Source organism: Pholcus phalangioides, unplaced genomic scaffold, assembly GCF_987345545.1.
Source record: "Pholcus phalangioides strain wild (caught in Gottingen) unplaced genomic scaffold, Ppha-v1.0 ptg000039l_1, whole genome shotgun sequence".
Classification (NCBI taxonomy): Eukaryota; Metazoa; Arthropoda; class Arachnida; order Araneae; family Pholcidae; genus Pholcus; species Pholcus phalangioides.
In genome coordinates this window covers 17,569,173-17,586,318 of record NW_028301625.1, presented here as the reverse complement: position 1 = coordinate 17,586,318, position 17,146 = coordinate 17,569,173, and the positions used below count along the sequence as shown (strand labels likewise).

At 34.0% G+C, this 17,146-nt stretch overlaps 1 protein-coding gene across 5 annotated transcripts in view; it reads right to left on the bottom strand.

The window, feature by feature from the left end:
- LOC149065638 (constitutive coactivator of PPAR-gamma-like protein 1 homolog) overlaps positions 1–17,146 on the bottom strand; it is a 234,636-nt gene that overhangs the window by 31,706 nt on the left and 185,784 nt on the right. For all 5 annotated transcript variants that reach the window (XM_089253548.1, XM_089253549.1, XM_089253551.1 and 2 more), the window contains exons 11-13: positions 14,935–15,049; positions 2,962–3,168; positions 2,321–2,477 (exon numbers count right to left, since the gene is read on the bottom strand). In XM_089253548.1, the coding sequence (XP_089109674.1) occupies positions 2,321–2,477; positions 2,962–3,168; positions 14,935–15,049 (479 nt within the window). The remainder of the gene's footprint in view (positions 1–2,320; positions 2,478–2,961; positions 3,169–14,934; positions 15,050–17,146) is intronic.

Genomic DNA, 17,146 nt, shown 5'->3' with positions numbered 1-17,146 from the left:
ATACACCCCCATAGGAATTAAAACCAAAGGACTCAGCCCACATAAGCCCCGCCCCTAGCAAAAGTCGATACATGATTCTCGAATGGTGGGGTCTCCCACCTATGCAAATAGAATTTTTTGATGAATGAGGTGAACAGCCTCTCTATAGCCCCCCCCCCCCATTTGTATTTACCTATGCTCCCAAGCAAACTACGCAAAATCGCCTAAGCCATGCGTATACAATTTTGTTGTTAAACTACCGTAAAACCTTGATAAGTCGTCACCTCAAGTTATCGAAAAATTATGACGGCTTACGCGGAGTGACGATTTAAGCAGAATTCCGTCAGTTTTAATGTGCAATGTTATGAAAATTGTATAAATCTAAAGTAATATGACATTTATTAAAGTATGAATCAAAATAACAATATTAATAAAATTTATAGATTGCGAAAGAAAAAATAGCAATTTTTTTTCTTTTTTTATCTCTTATTACTTAAATTATTGTGGTGAAATGTACTGTACACTTTGATTTATACTAGTAATTTTTAATTTAGACTAACAGAGCAACTGTTTGAATAAGTAGCTTTTCTTCATAACAGAACTCTCTACTGCACATAAATTTTACGTATACATCAAATTAAAAAAAAATTTTAGTATTTTAATTCTTCATCAGTAGTTCATTATACAACTACAAAGTAATCTCGAACACTATTGACTTTGTGGAGGGGCCCTGGGCAGAGAAAAGTAAACAGAAGACCTCAACTTGGGAAAGAATGTCTAATTTTATTCAACAAAGATATTTTGTTTAAATTTCAAGCCCTAAATTAATGGAGCCCATGCTTCTATGACTATTTATTATCCGTGCCCGTTGCACTTTGACTTGAATAATTTGATTCTTTGATTTACATAATTTTTGATTTCCTTGCACTATATGTAATCTTTGACGTATCAATAAATTTTGGTTTTGCCAGAAATGCCCTGCCCCCCCATAGGGGGGGGGGGGCAAAAACCTTAATTGGCAAATGAGCTTCCTCAGCGTAACTTCCGTTATTTAAACTGATCCGTTTGGGTTTATAGGATTTTATGGTGCCTTTTAAGCATATGACAATGCTGTTAACAAGCTCTTTTTTTATAATGGGAGCTATAAAAATAGTCTGTTGTTCTTTCTCAAACTTTTTCATAGTGACGACTTAACTGAAATTAGCGACGAGTAAACGAGGGTTTAATAACAGTGTGGTCTATGAGAGCTGGAAGGGTCTGAAGAAAAATGACGACTTAACCGGAGTGCCGACTTATCATGGTGACGAATTAAAGAGGTTTTACTGTATATATGGTCGATAAAGATTGATGTGAGATTTTGGACAATAAAAAAACAATGTTTTTCCTTCTCGGGAGGAGGAAGAATCGGTGCTCTTCCTCGTATGGAAACCAATAGTGTTCCCAGTGACTCCTAACTGCCCACTTAGTTTCTTACAGTCCCACCCACTTTTTCCAGGAAAGATATGATTTTGAGAATACTGCTTTAGGTGAATATTACAGATGTTGAAACGTCTAAAAAAAGTTTTTTTAGATTCTAAACCAAATCACTCCCTCCCGCACCCTATAATGTCTGTCCCCAATGTAGCCTACACATTTATACATAAAATTGTTCTTTTTTTGTTGCTACTCACCTATTAGTCTCCTGGTGAAAAAAAAAAGTTTGGAGAAAAGAAACAGAGGGAGGAAAAATATTGAATGCCAGAATGCCACAGCTTCAAAAGCCTAGATTTTAGGGATAAAATCGAAAAAAAGGGTCTCGAGAATCACAAAAAAATCGTGCTTCTTGAATTACGCGACTTTTCCTGTGATAGTAGACATCCTGTTCAAAGGTCTTTTAAAAAGTTTGAACAATGAGGGGAAAGAACAAACTAATGTACAAGCTTATTCTTTGCTTTTCCCTCATTTTCAGAGATCTTTGAATCCAAATATCTAAAAAAATATTGCCCTTAGAATATGAAAGTTGTTGTTTTGGCCTTAAGAGAAACAGTACATCACCTATGTAATAGAAAGTTAGGTGACAGAGGCACAGTATAAAAAAAATAAAACTTCACCTCCATACATTATACTCGTACATTATTCATAAAATACATAACACATCTAAAATGGTCAATTATTTAAATACTTTGTTTAATTAAAAGAATGGTTCTATAGCAAATGGTTTACAAGTTATTTGAGGTGAAACAGATTCAAGTTCATCCTCACACATCAGCAAAAACTTAAATAAGAGAAACAAATAGCTACAATATAATCTTGTCTAGTGTACGTTGCACATTAAAAAAATATTTAATTCTCAGAAAAATACCTCTTCCTCTACTGGGAATTCCAGGTACTGGTACTTGAAAATTAGGAAATGGGGGTGCTCGCTGACCTATTGAGGTGATTGGGGCATGAGCAAACTGAACCTGGATTCCTTCAAGAATTGCAGTTCTCATTCGTTCAACTTTGGCCACTTCATCAATCTAAAAATCACAAATTACATGATCGTCTTTTCATAAAAGCATATATTTGAAACATGCGAAAGCATTTTAAATATATTATGTATAAATTAAGTGAAATATGTTATTTTATACACAGTGTTTGTTGGACTGTTGGAAATGAATGGCATTAAGTGACAAGTTTTATGTTCTTAAAATGCACCATGCCTATCAGAAGCTAAGAATTTAGTGGCAAATCCATGCGAGACCATACATCTTGCATGCCAGGTTGGTGCAAGACTATGTAGTCTTAAAAAGTTAAAAAATATCTGTGGAAAGCAGTGGCACAACTGAACGTTTTGCCACCAGTTTTGTGTGGAAAAAACTATATGTATGGTCATCTTATTTGCATCTGTTTTCTACATACATAGTAACCAATCGGTTGCTGTTATCAGAAATCACATTAAGTAATGTCACTGTATTTATTAAATAAGTCAGTGAAATCTACAAATTATGAAAATACTCTTACTCTATTATCACAGAGGTCAATGAGATTCTTGGCACCATTAGCCTTGAGCAAGGTTCGGTGAAAAATTTTGCCATCAAAAAATAGCCACGGACAGCACATCAACCATGGAATAGGTGCTCCACAAGCATCATTAGCAAATAGTGCATTTTCAACACCTTGCATGAACATAGCTGCAAGTTGTACTCCTCGTGTGGTGACCAAAGCTAACTGAAATCAACATTCATAAGTTCAAAATTCTTTCATATACTTTCCTTTACATTTCAATGCATCATTAAAAAACATTATCATCTAACTTTTACTAAAACTTAACCACGATAAATATGGGGTTGATATATAAAAAAATTAACCTTTTTCTGAAATGACAATATTTCTGCAGAGAAGTGAGCTTTATTAAAATCGTTAACAACCATGTTAAAAAAGAATTTGCTGCAGCTCCAAAATATGGAATTGTCCCTAACGAACTGGAACTGACGATATATCTAAGGCCGGGATTACACTATAAAAGTTTGATAAAAGTTCTTTCATAAGACTTCAAAAATGCAACCGATGATCTTATTGGTAGCATTTTTCAAGTCTTATAAAAGAACTTTTATCGTGTAATCCCTGCCTAAAACTAGTTGGACTATCCTTTCATCCTATCTGAAATGGCGATGCCAGTTAAAGTGACTGCTGGATCACTTTTACTAAATACTGTTCTTAAGGGAAAGTTTCATTATGTTCAAATTAAAATAGATAAGCAATGAAATGTGGAAAAAATTTTTAAACTTATATTTCAGAAAATTAATATCATTTTTGAACAGAAAGTACCTCTTTGCATTTGCAACAATTAGTAACATTCTTTTACAGTTGCATTGCAGTATTGTACTTATTACACTATTAGTACTTGTCTTAAATTAGAGTAATGTATTTGCTGCATATACGAATATATTCCTTGCACACTGAACATGCATCACTTGTTTTGTTACTGCAGAGACTAATCTAACATTGCTGTCTTTTTCTGATACAGTAGCAATTGCAGTAAAACATCCTTTCTGGGGATACTGGCAGGACAAAAAAATTGGTCCATAAAAGAGGGATGACCTGAGGGGTGTTACTGTATTATCACTCGCATTGACAACCAAATTTGGTTCTGATCTCTAAACTGAATAAAATTCTCCAGATTCTCTTCAATGATTTTAACAAAAAGGTATTTTTCGGGCATACATAACTTTTTTATTCATTTGTTTTACAAATCAAGCATTTATTAAAGTCAAGTCAAATGGCTATTTTGAATAATGAAGCTTACATGTAGTATATACTTAATCTGATGAACAATATCAGCACAATACTTTGTTTCATTGCAAAAGTAAATGGTTTAAGGAATTTTTTCCTCACTAACCAGAATCTCTTTTAATTTGTTTATTCAATTTTTTTTTAAAAATTCCTATGAAAGTACTCTCCATTAACGCGAATATGCTTTTTTGTCGTCTTTTCTTCCATTATTCAGATCGTTTTTAAAATTCTTCTGTTGTGATGCCAGACAGTGCCTCTATTCTTTTTGTTTGTGCCTCATCCATGTTGACCAAATGCATGATTCAAGGCGTTCACCGAGCTGAACTGTCACCCATTGGACTATAATGCTGAGATCAAGACAAGTGGCATATCCAGAAGAGTCCATTTTTTTTAAAATAGGTTTTTGCAATGTTGAACATATGCACAGGAGCATTATCTTGCTGAAAAAACAATTCTGCCCCCCAAAATTTAAAAATTTAAAATTTAACCAAAAAGAATAAAATTTCCTAGTGTCTCTTGTAAGACTAGAATGATTTTCTAGTGTCTATGTAATTCTGAGCATCCTGTCTCTTATCTAGGATTACTAAAGATGTGTGTCCATTGAATGTTGAGGCCACCATACCATCACAGAACCTTCACCAATGTCTGCTGAAGTACGAGCATAGCTTTTCCCTTAAATGGTGACAATACCTTGTATATGCACCAAGACAATCCAAGTTACATTTCTTTTCATGACTGAAAATAATACTGATCTATTTGTCACCAAAAGCTATGTGGTTTCAAGCCCACACTGACCTCTCGAAAAGTGTTGTGTTTGAATGTGCTGCTTTGAGAGGGTTAATTAACAGACAGTTTTCCCATATGAACCACAAAAAACCAGTTTTTTTAATTCTTAAACCTGTATCTGGTGATATATTAAAAAATCAGAAACCAGAGCAAATTCCACAAGCAAATATAACTTGGATATTATACCACCATTCTTTTTATCAACCTTTCATCATGTGAAATTGTATATCTAAGTGTTCACAAAAATGATTTTGCATGGTAAAAGGTGTCTTACAGGCTAAAATGTGATAAATTATGTTTTTGCAACGATTTAAAGCCTTTAAAAAATATTTAATAGGCTTACTTTGCAACTTCAATCTCAAAATTTTATTAATCTCATCCATAGCAAATTATGTTACTTTTACGGTCCCTTAAAAGAAAGATTCTCTTGCACCTTATTTTATCTTACTGAATTTGTAGTTCTCAAGCCTTGTACCATGATTATGGCTTTCAAATTTGCATATATTCAATAGTTTCCATTAACTTTTGGGACACATAATTTTAACAAACTGATGATTATAATTTCAATTTTTATTATTTTGCAAAAAAAATGCTCTTTACACTATTGAAAAAATGCCTTTCCTTTTCTGTGAAAAAAAAACATTTCATTACACCATGCACTACAAAAGTTATACCAAACAAACAAGAGTCTATAAATTTTTGGGACATAGTGTATATTCCATCTTACTATTAGCACCATAGCAGAAAAAAATGATTTAAAAGTCATTTTACAAATTCCAATACATTTTTAACATGAACTACTGAAAAATATTTTAATACATTCATTTTGAACTTGAACAACTCATGTTGCCATTGCATTTAATTAAGGATTCAACACTTCTCTTTAGAAAGCTAATTAGTTTTACTAATTAACTTATCATTTTCAATTATAAATATACAGCAAAAAATACCAGTTAGTTTTTTTTTTTTAAATTATACCAAAAAATATACTTTAATAGCTTCAAACTTCCAAAAAAAGAAAAAGGGAAAAGTGTGCGCATCTTCATGAAAAAAAAAAAGGATAGCCCTTGTTTGCGGGGGGGGGGGGGGTCTATGGATAGCACACAGAAACTAACTAAACAAAGATGACTGGTTAAACAAGTGATTCAATTGTTCCCTATGGCATTCTTACATAATTAAACTCTTGATAATATGTCTCCACAATTTGCCCTAGTCACTTTTGTGAAAGTAGGCTTTCGAAAAATTTCATAGAAATAAAAACATTTTCATATAATGTATACGATAAACTTATCACTCAATTATTGGTGGCTTTCTTGCCATTTAACAGAGTATAAGCCCCTCCCCATATAAGAGATGCTAATAGGCTTTTTGCCCGGGGGCCCAGCACAATGATAAGAAAGAGCCTTGTGATAGACACTCAATTTATATTTTAATTCATCCATCCTACCAGATTAACTGCCAGTCACAGATAATTTAAAATTGTACACACTATATTATAAAATTAAACCATTAATTTTTTTCAATTCCTGTCTCATTAATACGAGGATGGTATACAAAACTGGGGAGAATCGAGGCTATTCTCATGTAGAACATATCCATATATAGACTCTCGGTGCAAACATCTAGTTCATTTTAATTTTAAGTTAAGAGTTTCATTCTATCAGGAAATATGAATGTTAAAATTTTTTGGTTCCATTTGCAGCCGGATGCGATGATCCCAAGTGAGAGATCAAGGCCAATTTGTTCTGATTGTTGCCAAACTAGATTATAGTTTTAATATTCAGATTCAAGAGTGCATGCAAATTGGGGTAAAATGACATAGCTCTGTGATGGAATACACCTTTAATTGGATTGGTTTGAAAATATAATTGTTCTTTTTGTGTACATATACCTCATTCAGAGAAAAAGTACCCCAGAGAAAAAGTTTTACAAAACTTTTTTTTAGAACAATTTAGAATTTTTTCAAAAAAAAAATTGCGGGAGGGGAGCGGTTTTCCCCCCTATCCAAAATCATCTCTCATGAATTTTTTTTAATTCAAATCAATTTTGTTTCCAACTTTAGAAAAAAAATTATGAATTTGACATTTTCTGTAAAACTAGCAGTAATACCTGGCACTGCCTGGATCTTCTTCATATACTGGAAGCACTAAAAATTGACAAACCATTGTTTGGGAATCAAGGTAACCAAAGTAGACATTCCAAAAGTCATTGTTGTCAAGTTTTTTGACTATCAGGCATTGACCCAGTTCCGATAAACTTTTAAAATATAGACTATTCTTTAAGTTGGGGAGCTATTTGGTACACAAAAAAATTTGGCATGAAATTGTAGATTTGTATAGAGAACACATACAGAAAATCAATTTTACATAGATGTCCAGTTTTTGGTTTTACAGAGCCGCCTGTGAGCGAAATTTGAACTTTCTTTTACTAATCAAAAAGAACTCTAGGCCATAAGTTATCTTAGTGTAGGCCACACTTTTTTTTCAATTGTTGATTTATGAATTTGATACTTATTCTTGGCTTGATATTTATTCGTTGTAAAATGCAGTCTTTTTTTGCACGACGTCATTTTGTACTCGATAGGATGATAGAATTCAAGAAAATCATCGAACAATACAATACAATACAAATACAACGCCACAACAGGCAAATTGCCCAACGAGGTGGCTGACTTAAGAACATCATGGATCCCTGAGCCATTTTTTGGAGGCCCTACCTACTACTGCTACACCACACATGCACCCCGCCCACATCCCCCCGCGGAACCCCCAACGAATCGGTATATGCGGGAATGTGCGTGTACGTGTAGTGAAACCTGACGTGAAGTTTTTTTTTGTTTCTCTGTAATGCTTGTTATGTGTAGTGCTGCCATCTGCCACCAGTTTTTCAAACTATGAGTGAGGTGTTATGATTGAATGATTTATCGTTGTAGGACTGTTGCTCTCTGTGGCGAGACTTTTTAACGGGGAGATCGGCTCGCATTTGCGCCTTGAAGTTGGGAACCACAGAAAACCAACTTCAGCCGACCACCACTGTGGGGTTCGAACCCGGGCTCTCGCATCGCGAGTCCGTCACTATAACCACTCGACCACCACATCGGCTCAAAAGATGTTTCTAAAAAAACAGACTTTTCTAGTTTTTCATGATTCACCAGTTCCGTATTTTATGGCAGAAACTACGGAAATTTCATAGTAGTTGGCAAATATGACTTTGGAATCCAGTTTAATTTTTTTCCACCTTTTATTGTTTAGTTCTTTTCTTCCATTCAAAAATGGAAAATAAAAATTTTCATAGTGCACCTAGGAATTTATAACTGAATCAACACGTTAAGTTTACCTACACTTTTTTTTGAGACTCACTTTTACTCCGGTTTTAAGACCCTTTTTGGGGGGTGCAGACCTGTTGCAATTATTGTATATTATGTGTATTTTAGGGATTTAGTGTATTTAAAAGTTGTATTATCTAGGTGTTAATTGTATTTCAGGTTTTGTTTGAAGGGTTGGTGTATACGAGATTGAATTTTAGATGATTTTGAGGTTTACAGATGGTTAGTGAGGCAAGGCCCTGGATATATTGTGTATTTCATGTAGGTTATGAATTTTTTGAGTATTTCATGTAGGTATTGATAATATTGAATGGATATGTTACTGCCAAAGCCCAAAATTAGCCGATTCGCAACGGGAAAGGCCATTTCAAATTGGCCAGTGGTCACAGATCACAGTCTGATAACAAAAGACATGATTCAGGACCATAGACAAGTTGGCATATTTTTTCATGATAATTATGTACATGTTAGTTATAGCAACCCATCAAACTGCAGTAAGGATGCTGTAATTTTTTCCCCTCCAAAATTTGGCAGAAAAAAAGCTATATGTTTATATCAGGGTTTAAGTTAGATAAAAAAATTCCTTTCGCAAAAAAAACGAAAATGGGGAGAAAAGCTTTAGCAAAATGCTACAATGCTAATGTAATGATTGATGGTAGGATGTGTCTACTCCTTCCATACCTCCTGTATGCACTTTTGCGAAAGTGGCTAACACTTCTTTTGCATTCTAAGATCTTTCGTATTTTATGAAAAATGCAACCGTAGGTTAAACCCTGGTTTATATAATTATTTTTATAGTTCCCTCTCGTACTTCACTTTTTCTCTGTCATCACATGCAGCTAATCCAATACAGATGCTATATATAGACATATATCACATGTTGGCTATTGAAAAAAAGGATTTGGTTCCTACCAGGTCGTCTCACATCAGCACATCGAGCTTTGCCCAGGGATCTCCGGCCACTTCACAAAATGGACAGCCAAAGTCTGAATCATTTCTGCAATTCCGACTTTGAAAATAACATATATATTTTTTTCATTCATGTTTGAAGGGGTTATGTAGTTATTAAAATAAAAAAATAACTTTTTATATGGACACCCTATGCCCAAAACCTCATTAGAAACTTGTTGCTCTGTCTCTCCTGATGCTATTAAAAAAAGTTGCACACTTCCAAGTGCAATATTCGCCAAAATATTCAAATTCGAAAAAAAACAGAAAATTGGGAAAAAACAGCATTAAATGCGGGTAATATGGTTTACACTCATTTAATGCTTTGTTTTCTCAACTTTCCTCTGTAATCCAAATTCAAATATCTCAGTGAATATTGCACAGTACCAGGTTTTTAGGCATCATGAGAGCAACAACTTTCTAATTGGGTTTTGGGCACAGGGTATCCATATAAAAAGTTAATTTTATTTTAATAACTTTACAACCCCTTCAAATATGGATGACATATCTGAGTACTTCGTGTTATTTGGATAGTTTTTCCAGTTGGTATGCCTCTAGGATCAACGGTTTGCCAGTAAAATGCCATACTCTGTTTATCGGTCACTCTGCTTATAGGGTCATATTTCTTCTTTCCCAAGGAGAACCCCATAATGTGGTTTGACTATATATATATACACTTAGATAATTCAAAGCTCAAGGGATCAGCAAAAAATGTCAAATTATCTAAAATTCTAATTATTCGATTCATCAACTTTGCAATGATTGCAAAAACTACTTCTGTAAAATTGTTTCCTTTTGGATGTTCTTAAACTTTGTAGAAAATCTTGATTTAGAGAATGAAAGATGCAAGCTTTAAACTTCAACAGACTTACAGACTTTTTTCTAAAATGTCTGTAGCCTCTAAGCCCCTTGAACTGGAGACCTCTGTTGCTTTCTTTCTTAGATTTGTTTTAGGCATCTTCATGTGACAATTCAATGCAATTTTCTTCACCAATGCCCACATCCAGTAAGTCAACTATAACTTTTTTCTAGAACTGAACAAGCATGCGAATCTCATTTGGACATGGTGAGGGGTTCCGCGGAGGGGTTCCGCGGAGGGGTTCCGCGGAGGGGGGGGGGAGAGGGTGCATGTGTGGTGTAGCAGTAGTAGGTAGGGCCTCCAAAAAAATGGCTCGGGGATCCATGATGTTCTTAAGTCAGCCACCTCGTTGGGCAATTTGCCTGTTGTGGCGTTGTATTTGTATAAATGGTCAAAATTATTGGCTGCATTTATGTTCTAAAATAAACAATAATGATAGAGACCGGAATCTCCAACACATTTTATCAGACAATAAACTAGGATTTCAGCACATCAGCTTTTAACCATTCCCTATTAAGGTGGAGTTGATTATCGCATACACATCAACTTTCATATTTCCTCAGTAGTGTTCCTTAATTAGTACCTGTCAATTGCAGAGGCTATAAAGTTAAATATTCAGTAAAATTCAGCTGCCAATAGAAAGACAAAAGCCTCAGTGTAAGGAACTGGCACTAGTGATGAAATCATTGCTTCTTGAAGCCATATCAAAATTCAGATTTTTGCCAATTATAGCTTTTTTTTAATGCTTTAATGTAGGGCTACATGTTATATTAAGGAAAGGATTACAAAACCATGGAATACAAAAGGATGACTAAAAGTTGGCCAGAAATTCAGAGAAAAGACATTTTTCAAATGACACATCTGAATCAAACTTCAAATTAAGGAAAAAATCAAACAGGTAATTACAATGTTAATTGGATAGGAAACTCAAGGGGGAATTACTAAAATTTACATAACCAAGTTTGAATTTGCCAAGAGTTCACCTGTATAATTTTAAATAACTTTAATTTGCTAGAAATATGAATGATTTAAAAATTGAAGATCTATCACACAGTACAATGAAATAAAACCTCAGTTATGGCAGCCTGTTTCAAAGTTGAACAAATAAATCTGAAAAAAGCGAAAAAGTAACATTAAACCTGTTCAACTTGAATGACAACTTAAAGGCATTTCAATCCCACCCTCCCTCACATTTTTTTTTTTTTGTTTCATCTAAAATCTCCACCACCTTACACTCTACAGGGTGATTCAGAGAAGAATAGTCAAACTGAAAGGGTAATTCAGACATATGATAACAATCCAAAATCACATAGGAACATAGATGCGCAAATGCCATCGGGAGCTGCTACAGGGAGTTGTTGCATCGCACACTTTCAAAGCAATCCCGAACTCAACAAGCATGAAGTCTCTCAATTCTGACAACATAAATATGTTAGGAGCCACATGTACACTCAAAACACACTTGACATGTACCGATTCATCAGAAATTATGCAGAGAAATGTATACGAGGTGCATGTACAGTTAATTGGTGGTAGCAAACATGCAGTCATGTCAGCTCGAGTTGATACTGCATTATAGCATAGTACAGGGGGCAAACTTTTGTTACTCCAGCATCACACTCATTTAACCCTTTAAGTGGCATAGTATAAATCACTACATCCTCCTTTAAAATGCCATATCTTTTTTTAATGAAGTAGGTTTTATTCTAATTTTCTACAGGCACAAACAAATAGGTATAATAAAAAGTGCTCTATTGAGAAATTAACTTCACAAAATATCTGTTAATGCTAAAATAAGAGGCTTTTGAGGAAATGTGATCTCATCAATGCCACTTAAAGGGTTAATATCTACAATGGCCAACTGAACTGGGATCTACTGTTTATAGCTGATTCTGGATGGTGTGACCACCTCAAAACCTCTAAATATTCTTTGGTAAATAGGCAGTATTATGTGCTTAGGAGGTGCTGTCATTTATATTTCAAATCATAAGTGAGAAACCAATGATGGGTCAATATTTATGATTAATTTCCCTCCTCAATTTTGTGCGAGTGATTCCTTCTAGATCCCTGTAAGTTATAGTCAATTTCGCTACTCAGAAAAACCGAACAAAAGTGACAATGTTTTAGTGATTCAGCACTTGCTATTTGGCAACACTAGAGATTTAACACTTACTAATTATGGACATTGGCAAATCAATATTCATTCTTTAGCACAATAGCTCTTATTCACAAAATGAAAGGATTTTTCAAAATTTGGTACAATAATGATTGACAATAGAAACCCTGGTTATTTCTGCTGTTTGCTGTGGTGAACTTTTCCTTAAATAGAGAATGCTTTGAAAAGTTGGGAAAACCACAGAAAATCATCTTCAGCCAACCACCACTGTATAATCAGGGTTATCTATAGGGCTTTCACAGTGGGAAGCCTAATAAAAGGCCATGATTTCCAAGGTTAAAATCGAGTACAGGAACTTGCCAGAAAAATCTGAAAATCGATTGGTAAAAAAAATCTGACCTTCCACTTTTTTCCATGACTTTTTCTTGACTTCCAACAACATTTTTTTTCTGTGTCTTTTCTGGGACTTTGTGAATTTTCCATGATGGTGGTAGATGCCCTGAATTAGAGTAATTATATAGAGTAAAACCTAAATTACCCAGGATAATGGCCTGGGAAGGAATCACTGGAAATGATAAACTAATATCCAGGAATAAAAATTAATTTACACAAATACAAACCATAACCAAGTTAATAATACAAACTGAAAATTAAATACAAAACCACATTATATAACAGTGGTCACAACTTGTCGAAGCTAATATTTGTATATTTTGTCTGTACAAATATTCAGTGCAAGCATTTTCTTGGTGGCACCATAATTTTTCTCATTAAATTAAAATAGTATATACAGTAAAAGTTCATTATAATAACAGTTCACAATTAGAGGGAGAATTGCATTATAATGGACTTCTCATTATAAACTAATTTCAGTTTTTTGCACTGTAGAAACATAAATGGGGAAAAAACTAGATGAATTAACCTCCCTTTTTCTTTTTATTTTGAACTACTTTGCTGAAATATGTATCTATAGTTAACTGTTTATGCATACACACACACAATGTTGATTTTGTAACAAAACTTCATACTTTACGGAATGCAGCAGTTTCTGCAACTAGGGTATTTGTTGCACTTTAAGTTATAAGTGTCCAATAACATTAAGGCAGAGAAAAATGATTAAGAAGTGTCTTCACTGTCTCCAGTTTTGAAAGATTCCAAAAAAAGGAGAAGGGAGAAAGGGGTGATTCTTCAAGGCAAATGACAATGATGTCAGAACCAAATGTCTTGACCCACCCTGCCCAATCAACACACACCTACACCTTATTCAACTTCATGTATAGATGAAAAGATAAGGTACAACATATGGCCTTATCCAAGGAGAGGTACTGACATGCCCTGCTTATAAACACCTATGAATAGGGTGAAGAGATTGAGAAAAAATTCTTTCCGGTCTATCCATTTTATGTATAATTCTTTGATTTTTGAAAATTTCTGTTCTCATTATATCAATAAATAACTCGCTATGATTGGATATTTTTGTATCTATAACACTAGCTCTGACAATCACTTGCAAATTACTCATAATAGCAAGATTCTTATTATAAGCCTCTTGTCTTTGCAACTGACTTTTATTGTATTTGACAATAAGCCAAACATGACAACAGTTTCAGGAAGGCTGCTAAATGCTTTTGTAGAGCACTTTCAAGACGAAGGTCCCAACTGCAAATGATGCACTGAACTTCATAGACATTGTCATTACAATCATGCTTTTGCTCATTAATTATTGAAGAACAACTTTTTACACAAAACAAGTTTAGAACAATATGGAGGCATGGTAGTACCCCTGCCAAGTTGAACAAAGCAAGCATGACCATAACATCCTTTTTGGAAGCAACTCAAGGTACACCCTATATATCAGTATTGGAGTTGCTCAGGTAACTGAAACTTGACATATCCATATGGAAAATTAATATTTCACAAACTGAATAAAACCTCCTAATGTCACATTTCTATCATTTGTAGTTAATGAGAAATTTGTACTCAAAGTTTGGCACTCACTCACCAATCATCAAATTTCTGAGACACTTCTAGCGACCCTAGAAGAATGAAATTTGGTGGAGATGGAATTTAGGATAGAAAGCAAGAGAAAATTAAAATCCAGAAAATTCCTCTCAGGATTGGGAAGAACAGAAAATCCCAGATATCACCAATTGTAATTAAAAACAATGCCAAATGACTGCAAAATTTCCAATTATTGTTGAAATTACTTAAAATTTAAGAACAAAAAAAATAAAGGGTTATTATATATCCGCAGTGCTGCATCCAGGGCTGAACAAATCCAACTGAAAAAAATCTAGGCACCCAAAAAAAAAATTTTAGGTGCCAAAATATTTTTTTATCAACAGAAAAAGATCCAAAGCAGTGTTTCTTTTGACATTTTTAGGGCACAGTGACCCTCTTTCATGTAGGCAGATATGCTACTATAAATTTCAAATATTTTGTGCTACTCTCATCCTGCAATTTAGTAACTACACAAAAAAAATTTAAGGCACCAATGTTATAGTCAACCTGGTGCCTGGGATTTGTCTGGCCCTGGCTGTGTCAATGTATAACTTTAGAAAACAAATTTTATTCATTATAGCACTAACGCCATAAATTTATCAATTTATGTAAATTTAAATGCTTTTTTAAAAATAGATAACTCAAATACGTATTTTTCATACATACTTCTAATTTTTGTGTCTCTGCAACATCAGTCAAGTGAGGATCCACAGCTTGAACTAAGAAAGCGTCCAGTTCTTGCTTGCGCAATACTGGCACATCAGGATTCGTCATTACATAGCTGGAAACATTTCAATTTGGAAAAAATAAAAAATAAAAGATTGATCATATAAAAAATGTTAATTACGACTTAAAAACCCTGAAAAGCATGTTTCTCGCAAACTTCTTATAGAAAATGACTGTTATAGAATCAGACCAAGTGATTACTTTATGTAAAAAAATCTACAAAATTTGTTATCAGTGACGTCACAATTCTGATTTACTTGCGACCTAGGTTGGTAGTAAATCCCGGATCCCTTGCGAGTAAGAGTGAATTCTCCATCAACAAAAGTTTAAACTGTTTTTCTTCATCATTCACTAGTGTGAATCAAATTGATAATTGATTTTTGAGAAACACATGCAAAAGGTTAATTTAAAAAAAGTTTCTCTCAACTAGGTTAGTCATTTTTATTTTTCAATATTTTACTCATAATTTCCCTAAGCAATGTAACTAAAATTTAAAGCCCAAACTGCACAGGGTTAAAGTCCAAAGTAGTCCTAATGTAACTTTTATCTCATCAACTATTCATTGTAGAGGTATGGTTCCAGTTTAAAAATGCTCAAAATATGTTCAGAAATCACCCTGTACCAGTTTTGAGTGTGAAAATACGGTGTCACAAAAAAAACCCATTATATATATATATATATATATATGTGTGTTTTTTTATATAGACACCCTGTCCTAAAATACCATTTTAAAGTTGTTGCCTCATCTCTTCTGAGGCCAAAAAAAATTTTCATGCTTCAAAGTGCAATATTGACAGAGGAATTTGAATTCAAAAATAGGAGGGGAAAAAAATGGAAAAGAACAACATAAACTATGGGCAATACTTCCATTTGCAGGGTGTCTACCAAATACCAAAAGCAAAATTCTACGACTTTTTGGGATTGACTTTTTTTCATTCGACAAAATGAACCATGCTAGACTGTTTCCTTATATCAGTACTTCCCAAACTGTAAGTAGCGACTATCTAGGGGTTTGGGTTAATAAAATAGGGGGATCCTAATGAAAGGGAGAACGCAAGTGAATTTACAAAAAAAAAACTCCCCCCCAAAAATTACATTTTTAAAAACTTTTAAATTTGAAGTTAATTTAAATACAACACACCATACGAACTGGACCCTAACGGCTCAAGTGACACATAAGCCCCCATCCTGCAAAAGCAGATGCAGATAGTTTCTCAAATGGGGGAATGTCCACCTTCTGCCTATGGCCATTTTTTTAAACGTGGCGGTAAAAGGAGGCTGATCGTCCTTATCACCCTATCCCGTATCCCCACCCATGACTTCAACCAACTTTGCAAGATCGCCTAAGCCCTCATTAAATCATGAATATTCAATGAAATCCATTCCTGCATAAGGCCTTGCAGGTGGTATATATTGGACGTCTGGAAACTCTATACCCCCATCAATATTTTTGCCGTATCGGAGTTCCTTTGTCACTTATGCAGGGCTCCCACTCAAAAAATGAGAAAAAGTAGGAAAACGCAGGAATAAAAAGTAGGATAGGGGAGGGTAGCCCCCTTAGACAACATAATCATAGCATAATGAAAAAAAGTCCCTAAAAAAATTTTTTTGCAAAAAAAAAAAAATTAAAATTAAAAAAAAATAATTTAATTTTGAAATAACTTTTTTTTTTCTCATAACACTATTTCAGTTTCTTTCAAGATTGACTCAAGCCAAAGCAAAATGATAAATGACTTGGTTACAAAATTAATTTTTGGCAAAAACAGTGTACTAGCAACCACAGATAATTCTTTGCTGTCTCTCCTCATATATATTACATTCTTTTTTTTGGAGTCTTTCAAAGTGCAGAGCTTTGTCAACTCTCTTCGACAATGCATCACAAATTTTAAAGACTTAAGTTTTTTAAGAATGACGCTCCTCCGAGACCACTTTCAAAAGCACAGGCAAAATGTGTAAGATCCGATGTAAATAATGCAAGGTGAACCTGTTTTCTTGAATTGTTCATCATTTTTGAAAGGGATTTGTTCACATTTTACTGTTCAATGCCAGTGTAATCATTTTTGACAAATGAAGCACTTCCATTTCTAGCTCTTTGCTGAGCATTGTAAATACTGTTTATGCCTCTTCATGCCTTAAAAATTCAGAAGACAAC